At 42.3% G+C, this 9,039-nt stretch overlaps 1 protein-coding gene across 1 annotated transcript in view; it reads right to left on the bottom strand.

The window, feature by feature from the left end:
* Positions 1–267: 267 nt before the first annotated feature.
* ephx2 (epoxide hydrolase 2, cytoplasmic) overlaps positions 268–9,039 on the bottom strand; it is a 53,653-nt gene continuing 44,881 nt past the window's right edge. The window contains exons 13-19 of the mRNA XM_029730865.1: positions 7,920–7,994; positions 7,633–7,675; positions 7,353–7,455; positions 6,857–6,926; positions 6,558–6,638; positions 5,840–5,898; positions 268–362 (exon numbers count right to left, since the gene is read on the bottom strand). Of these exons, the coding sequence (XP_029586725.1) occupies positions 278–362; positions 5,840–5,898; positions 6,558–6,638; positions 6,857–6,926; positions 7,353–7,455; positions 7,633–7,675; positions 7,920–7,994 (516 nt within the window). The 3' untranslated portion in view covers positions 268–277. The remainder of the gene's footprint in view (positions 363–5,839; positions 5,899–6,557; positions 6,639–6,856; positions 6,927–7,352; positions 7,456–7,632; positions 7,676–7,919; positions 7,995–9,039) is intronic.

Here is a 9,039-nt window from a genome sequence, read left to right on the forward strand (position 1 = left end):
CTTATATGAACTATAACTCAGTAAAATCTTTGAAATTGTTGGATGTCACGTTTATATTTTTGTTCAGTATATATATATATATATATATATATATATATATATATATATATATATATATATATATCCAATTTTGACTTTGCAGCTGGCCCATCTAGTGCAAATGGCTCAGCTCTGCCTCCAGGACAAGACTCATCCAAATAAACGTCAACCTGCAGGAACCTAGGAAGAAACCTAGAGAGGAACCAGGCTCCGAGGAGTGGCCAGTCATGGTAACTGATCACAGCTTGGGTGTCACGGCAACCCCAGTGTTGCTGTGAGTGTCCTTCAGCCATGAGATCAGAATGGTGTTCAGCTCAGATGGCCTGAAAAACACACACACACACACACACACACACACACACACACACACACACACACACACACACACACACACACACACACACACACACACACACACAATATAAGCACCCAAGGTATGCCTAATCTATCTGCCAATATACACAAATATTTTTGCTAATACACACAGTTTATACCACAAAAAGGACCAACTGCTTTAGACACAGCTTTACCATGCAGAGCAGCAGTTGTGACCCCTTAACTTTTAACCCCTATCTGACCCCGTCCATCCTCAGCAGGGCTTTAAATCAGGGGTCAGATGTGAGTATTATTGACATTCTGTACCCAGTTTCTAAAAAAGTTCTCTATCTGGATTTCACTTATCAGGTAGGATTAAATGCAAAGAAGTAGAATAAATAAAATGGAACGAATCATTGACTTCAGTGGGGACCGCCCATTCTATTCATTATATTTCTATGCATGTAAATCCTATCCAATACTAGAAATGTGGATAGATAACTTTTGAAAAACTGGGCCCAGGTGACTATGGGAAGTTAACGTTTTTCTGGAAGCAGCTATGCATAGTGGTCACTGGCTGACAGCGCGACGGTCATAAAATCTGATTAAAAAAATTAACCCTAACATTTGACATTACAGTCATTTAGCAGTCACTCTTATCCAGAGTGACTTACAGGAGCAATTAGTGTTAAGTGCCTTGCTCAAGGGCACATCGACATCATTTTCACCTAGTCGGAGATTCAAACCAGCGACCTTTCAGGAAGGGAAAGGGGGATACCTAGTCAGTTGTACAACTGAATGCATTCAACCGAAATGTGTCTTCCGCATTCAACCCAACCCCTCAATCAGAGAGGGGCAGGGGGCTTCCTTAATCGACATCCGGGGAGTATTTGTTGTTGGGGGCTTTACTGCCTTCCACTTTGATGCCTCTGGGATTCAAACCAGCAAACTTTCGCTCTTAACCACTAGGCTACCCGTTAGTCTCAACAAAGTTAAATGCTATTTCTAGGCGGTTTAGGTTTAAGATTAGAATTAGTGTCAGGGTTAGAATTAGGTTTAGGGTTAAGATTAGAATTAGTGTCAGGGTTAGAATTAGGTTTAGGGTTAAGGCTCCCGAGTGGCGCAGCGGTTTCAGGCACTGCATCTCAGTGCTTGAGGCGTCACTACAGACACCCCGGTTTGATTCCAGGTTGTATCACAACCGGCCGTGATTGGGAGTCCCATAGGGCGGCGCACAATTGGCCCAGCGTCGTCCGGGTTTGGCCAGTGTAGGCCAATACAGTAAATAAGAATCTGTTCTTAACTGACTTGCCTAGTTAAATAAAGATTAAATATAATTTTTAAATAAAAACAAGGCCCGGTTTTCAGGCTAGGTTTAGGCTTAGAGTAAGGGTACGGGTTAGGGTTAATGTTTAGGGAAAATAGGATTTTGAATGGGACTGAATTGTGTGTCCCCACAAGGTTAGACTGTGTGTGTGTGTGTCTGTGTCTTTGTATTAGTGCTGAGCGATTAGTGCTTTTTGAGGTCGGTTTGGTTTCAGTTATAAAAAAATAAATAATTTGAGGATTTGAAAGTACTTGAGATATTTTTTAATTTCCCTCAGCCATCACCTGCCTTCATCCATCACACTGGGTTGCTATAACAACACATGATGTTAGCGAATGCCCATTACTGCTTATCACTTATTAAACATAATTTATTCACATGACTTTACTTTACTTTCATAAAATATTTCAGTTGTGTATATTATTACACTACTTCGTTTTAATTTGATTACTTTCTTCTTTTTTAATTCCTTAATAAAGTAATCTCATATCTTCTCAGGCAGTAGCAGCCAGCCAACCATCTCCACGAGTCCACGAGTAATCATATTGAACTAGGCTAGTAGCTAGCTGGCTGACGAAACCCCTTTGACTAGTTCTTCAAAGTAGATAACGCATAGTACCTTCAGAAAATACTCATACCCCTTGACTTATTCCACAATTCGTTGAGTTACAGCCTGACTACTGTAGCTCTGGTCCTGGTCTGTTACATACCTCAACCACATTTTTTTTACACTTCTTTCACTACAACAAACAAATGTTTAAAGAGCTTTAGCTAGCCCCACAACTTTACTTGTAAAGTTACCATTTGAATTCAAAGTGGATTCAATGGATTTTTTTATCACCCATCTACAGACAGTAGCTCATAATCACAGTGAAAACATGTTTTTAGAAAACTTTTCAAATTTATTGAGAATGAAATACAGAAATATCTCATTTACATACAGTACCAGTCAAAAGTTTGGACACACCTACTCATTTAAGGGTTTTTCTTTATTTTTTTACTATTTTCTAAATTGTAGAATGATAGTGAAGACTTCAAAACTATGAAATAACATATATGAAATCATGAAGTAACCAAAAGTAGCCGCCCTTTGCCTTGACAGCTTTGCACACTCTTGGCATTCTCTCAACCAGCTTCATGAGGTAGTCATCTGGAATGCATTTCAATTAACAGGTGTGCTTTGTATGGTGGAAATTACAAGCCTATGTTATAATACTTTTATTGCATCAAATGGTTGTGTTATGCAACAGAATATAGGGTTCTTATAACTCTCTATTGTGTCTGTGTGAACTGAAAGTGGGCCTCTGGGAGATAACACTGACAGAAGATTTACGAGGTCTCTGGGGATTCCACATTTCATCTCCGCATTCCGGAGCACGAGTTAATGTTTCTGTTCTATACGGTACCAGGAAGACATGGCTCCAGTATGGACTTGGGGGAGGCCAGACACTGGTCTCTACACAATGAAAACAGTTTTTACAGCAGATACTGTCTGCTGTGAATTATAAGTATCTTTCATACTAATCTTAACCTTGTGACCCATTCCATACATCCGTTGTGTGTCATGTAAACTGAAGGAGGATGGACTTTGCTATAAAATGCTGCGGCTCAAATCAGCTGGTTGAGTTCTCAGTGATCACCTCCAGGGGTGATTACCGACCAGCTGGTTGAGTTCTCAGTGATCACCTCCAGGGGTGATTACCGACCAGCTGGTTGAGTTCTCAGTGATCACCTCCAGGGCTGATTACTGACCAGCTGGTTGAGTTCTCAGTGATCACATCCAGGGCTGATTACCGACCAGCTGGTTGAGTTCTCAGTGATCACCTCCAGGGCTGATTACCGACCAGCTGGTTGAGTTCTCAGTGATCACCTCCAGGGGTGATTACCGACCAGCTGGTTGAGTTCTCAGTGATCACCTCCAGGGATGATTACTGACCAGCTGGTTGAGTTCTCAGTGATCACCTCCAGGGCTGATTACCGACCAGCTGGTTGAGTTCTCAGTGATCACCTCCAGGGGTGCTTACCGACCAGCTGGTTGAGTTCTCAGTGATCACCTCCAGGGGTGATTACCGAACAGCTCCATTACTGCAGTAATTAATTAATACTGTTTGATTGTTTTGAAGAAATCTAAAGTCTCTCGTTTTGATTACAATAATTCCACCACACTTGTTAAAAAGTTCATTTGTGGAATTTCTTTCCTTCTTAATGCGTTTGAGCCAATCAGTTGTGTTGTGACAAGGTAGGAGTGGTATACAGAAGACAGCCCTATTTGGTAATAGACCAAGTCCACATTATGGCAAGAACAGCTCAAATAAGCAAAGAGAAATGACAGTCCATCCTTACTTTAAGACATGAAGGTCAGTCAAAGGGTGGCTACTTTGAAGAATCTCAAATATAACTTTGTTGGTTACTACATAACTCCATGTGTTATTTCATAGTTTTGATGTCTTCACTATTATTCTACAATGTGGAAAAACCCTGGAATTAGTATGAATGTCCAAACTTTTGACTGGTACTGTACATGGATGGAACCAAGGAAGGGTAGAAAACAATTTCTAGAGTGTTGAAAGTTTCCAAGAGCGCAGTGGTCTCCATCATTGGGAAAGTGAAAAAATATGTAACTACCTCCTAGAGCTGGCTGTCTGACCAAACTGAGCAACCGGGCAAGAAGAACCTTGGTCAGGGAGGTGACCAAGAACCCAATGACCACTCTGACAGAACTACAGAGTTCCTTGGTTGAGCTGGGAGAACCTGCCAGAAGGACAACAGTCTATCTACAGCACTTCACCAATCTGGGCTTTATGGGAGAGTGGCCAGACGGAAACCACTCCTGAGAAAAAGGCACATGACAGCACGACTGGAGTTTGTTAAAAGGTACGTGAAAGACTCTGAGAGCATAAGGCAAAAGATTATGTGGTCAGATGAGACAAAAATGTTACTCTTTCGCCTGAATGCAAAGACCTACTATATGTCTGGAGTAAACAAGGCACAGCTCATCACCTGTCTAACACCATCCCTACCGTGAAGCAAGGCGGTGGCAGCATCATGCTATGGGGATGCTTTTCAGTGGCAGGGACTGGGAGACTGGCAAGGATAGAGGGAGCAATGAATGGAGACAAATACAGGCAAATCCTTGATGAAAATGTACATTCCAACAGGACAATGATCAAAGCATACAGCCAAAGCAATGCTAGAACAGCTTCAGAACAAGAATGGGAAAGTCCTTGAGTGAAGAATAGAATCCCATTGAAAATCTGTGGAAAAACTTGAAGATTGTTGGTCAATGCCACTCCCCATCTAACTCAATAGAGCTTGACAAATTCTGCAAGGAAGAATGGGAGAAAATCTCCAAATCCAGATGTGCAAAGCTGATCCAGACATACCCAAGACTGTAACGCTGATACAGACATACCCAAGACTGTATAGCTGATCCAGACATACCCAAGACTGTGTAACTGATCCAGACATACCCAAGACTGTTTAACTGATCCAGACATACCCAAGACTATAAAGCTGATACAGACATACCCAAGACTGTATAGCTGATACAGACATACCCAAGACTGTATAACTGATCCAGACATACCCAAGACTGTATAGCTGATCCAGACATACCCGAGACTGTAAGGCTGATACAGACATACCCAAGACTGTAAATCTGTAATCGCCACCAAAGATGCTTCTGCAAAGTATTGACTCAGGGGTGTGAATACTTAAGTTAATGAGATATTTCTGAATTTGATAAATAAATCAAATTTGCAAACATTTCTAAAAACATTACTTTGTCATTTATGGGGTATTGTGTATAGATGGGTGAGAAAAAAAATATTTGATCCATTTTGAATTCAGGCTTTAACACAACAAACTGTGAATTAAGTCAAGGGGAATACTTTCTGAAGGCACTGTAAATACAATTCAAGTAATTGAACCGACGTAGATCAATTAGTTGTTTATTAATCGTTCAGCACTAGTGTTTGTGTGTGTGTGTGTGTGTGTGTGTGTGTGTGTGTGTGTGTGTGTGTGTGTGTGTGTGTTTGTGTGTGTGGAGGGGGGGTTACTGAGGTCAACAAGGACAGATGGTTAAAAGGTTGACACTATGAACTCTCACACACACGCAAGGGCAAGGACGAACACACTCGCAAACAAACTGTGGCCCACCTTTCCATCTGGGTCCAGTGTCCACACTCCTCAATGTGTCCTCTGGTTAGGTTGGGGATCTGAAACACACAGACCTGACACATTTACGTATATAACTTACACAAATGTGTCTGCCTACAGTGTGTACGTGTGCGTGTGTGTTATGTGTATGTGTGTGTGTTGCGTCTGTCTGTCTGTCTGTCTGTCTGTCTGTCTGTCTGTCTGTCTGTCTGTCTGTCTGTCTGTCTGTCTGTCTGTCTGTGTGTGTGTGTGTGTGTGTGTGTACATGTGTGAGTATACGTGCGTCAAATCAAAGTTTATTTCTCGCCTTCACAGGATACAACAGGTGCAGTCTGTGTGTGTGTTTCTGTGTGTGTGTGTGTGTCAGTCTGTGTGTGTGTTTCTGTGTGTGTGTGTGTCAGTCTGTGTGTGTGTCAGTCTGTGTGTTTCTGTGTGTGTGTGTCAGTCTGTGTGTTTCTGTGTGTGTGTGTCAGTCTGTGTGTTTCTGTGTGTGTGTGTCAGTCTGTGTGTTTCTGTCTGTGTGTGTGTCTGTCTGTGTGTTTCTGTCTGTGTGTGTGTCTGTCTGTGTGTGTGTCAGTCTGTCTGTGTGTCAGTCTGTCTGTGTGTTTCTGTGTGTGTGTGTCAGTCTGTGTGTTTCTGTGTGTGTGTGTGTCTGTCTGTGTGTGTGTCAGTCTGTGTGTCAGTCTGTGTGTGTGTGTTTCTGTGTGTGTGTTATCACCATGTTTTCCATTCCCCTGGAGAAGACAGGCAGCAGAACAGGATCTTTACCAGCGGTCACCATGAGAGCTGGCATCAAGAGCTACACACACACACACACACACACACACACACACACACACACACACACACACACACACACACACACACACACACACACACACACACACACACACACACACACACACACACACACACACACAGGAAAAGTGTCATTTATCAACATACTGTATAACTGTGTCAACGTAACGCACGCTCACGTGCAGATACACACAAACACACACGCAAACACAGCCCTACCTTAGCCCTGGGTCGGGAGCATAGCCATTTCCAGTTGCTCACAACATTACGGTACCAGTTCAGCGGCCCTCTGGAAAAACACATAACACTCTGTCAATCACTTCTCCTTCTCCTCCTCTTCCACCTCTCCTCCTCCTCCTCTACCTCCTCCTCTACCTCCTCCCCCTTCTCCTCCCCCCTCCTCCTCCTCTCCTCCTCCAGCTCTTCCTTCTCCTCCCCCCTCCTCCTCGTCCTCCCCCTTCTCCTCCTCCTCCTCCTCCTCCCCCCTCCTCCTCCTCCTCCCCCTTCTCCTCCTCCTCCTCTCCTCCTCCTCCACCTCCTCCTCTACCTCCTCCTCCTTTCCTCCCCTTCTTCATCCTCCCCTTCCCTTCCCTCCACTCTACTCATCCCCCCATTTCCTTATTCCATCCTCCTCCTCCCCTCCCCTCCACTCATCCCCTCCATTTCCTTATTCCATCCTCCTCCCTCTCTCTTCGTTGCCAGTATGTGTGTGTACCTGAATCCCTTGTCTTTGAACTGAGTGATGTAGAACTGCAGAGCAGTCTCACTGAGGATAGAACTCCTGGGTATCTCGTCTGGTAGTCCTACGAACAGACCACCTACACACACACACACACACACACACACACACACGTTAGACTGCAGTGTGCAGATTACATTTTGTATTTATTTCTTTTATTTGCAGCAATTTACTTTGTAGCACACACAGTGCAAACTTGTCAATCCAGTCCTTATCCTCCAATCAGAATGTTACTTGGACTTCCTGTCTGACTCACCTCTGTCACAAACTCCAGCAGTGTTGATAGTAGGAACATTATCCTGGAGAACAACACAACAGAGATACATTTCATTAAGTCTGTCTGTCTGTCTGTCTGTCTGTCTGTCTGTCTGTCTGTCTGTCTGTCTGTCTGTCTGTATTTGTCTGTCTGTGTGTGTGTGTGTATTTGTCTGTGTGTGTGTGTGTGTGTGTGTGTGTGTGTGTGTGTGTGTGTGTGTGTGTGTGTGTGTGTGTGTGTATTTGTCTGTCTGTGTGTTTGTGTGTGCGCTCGAGTGTGTGTGTCACCTTATCTCCATTGCCATGGAAGAAGATCTTGAAGGTCCTTGCCAGGTCTTTCTCCATCTCAGTCTCAGCAATACCCTGTAGACGAGTTACACAAGGAATGTTTACATTTCATTTCAAACGTAAAATAACAATACGCTTGGAAAATGGAGACGTCGTAGAACGTCAAAAAAAGTAAATCCTCACGTTGCCCCTTAGGGGGCACTGGCTTGCTAGTTAAATGATTTAGGGAGGGTAATTAATGGTAGATAAGCTTGCTAGTTAAATGATTTAGGGAGGGTAATTAATGGTAGATAAGCTTGCTAGTTAAATGATTTAGGGACGGTAATTAACAGTAGATAAGCTTGCTAGTTAAATGATTTAGGGAGGTTAATTAACAGTAGATAAGCTTGCTAGTTAAATGATTTAGGGAGGGTAATTAACACTAGATAAGCTTGCTAGTTAAATGATTTAGGGAGGGTAATTAACACTAGATAAGCTTGCTAGTTAAATGATTTAGGGAGGGTAATTAACAGTAGATAAGCTTGCAAGTTAAATGATTTAGGGAGGGTAATTAACAGTAGATAAGCTTGCAAGTTAAATGATTTAGGGAGGTTAATTAACACTAGATAAGCTTGCTAGTTAAATGATTTAGGGAGGGTAATTAACAGTAGATAAGCTTGCTAGTTAAATGATTTAGGGAGGTTAATTAACACTAGATAAGCTTGCTAGTTAAATGATTTAGGGAGGGTAATTAACGGTAGATAAGCTTGCTAGTTAAATGATTTAGGGACGGTAATTAACAGTAGATAAGCTTGCAAGTTAAATGATTTAGGGAGGTTAAATTACACTAGATTAACTTGCTAGTTAAATGATTTAGGGAGGGTAATTAACAGTAGATAAGCTTGCTAGTTAAATGATTTAGGGAGGTTAATTAACACTAGATAAGCTTGCTAGTTAAATGATTTAGGGAGGTTAATTAACGGTAGATAAGCTTGCTAGTTAAATGATTTAGGGAGGTTAATTAACACTAGATAAGCTTGCTAGTTAAATGATTTAGGGAGGTTAATTGACAGTAGATAAGCTTGCTAGTTAAATGATTTAGGGAGGGTAATTAACACTAGATAAGCTTGCTAGTTAAATG

Source organism: Salmo trutta, chromosome 33 (genome assembly GCF_901001165.1).
Source record: "Salmo trutta chromosome 33, fSalTru1.1, whole genome shotgun sequence".
In the NCBI taxonomy this organism is placed as follows: domain Eukaryota; kingdom Metazoa; phylum Chordata; class Actinopteri; order Salmoniformes; family Salmonidae; genus Salmo; species Salmo trutta.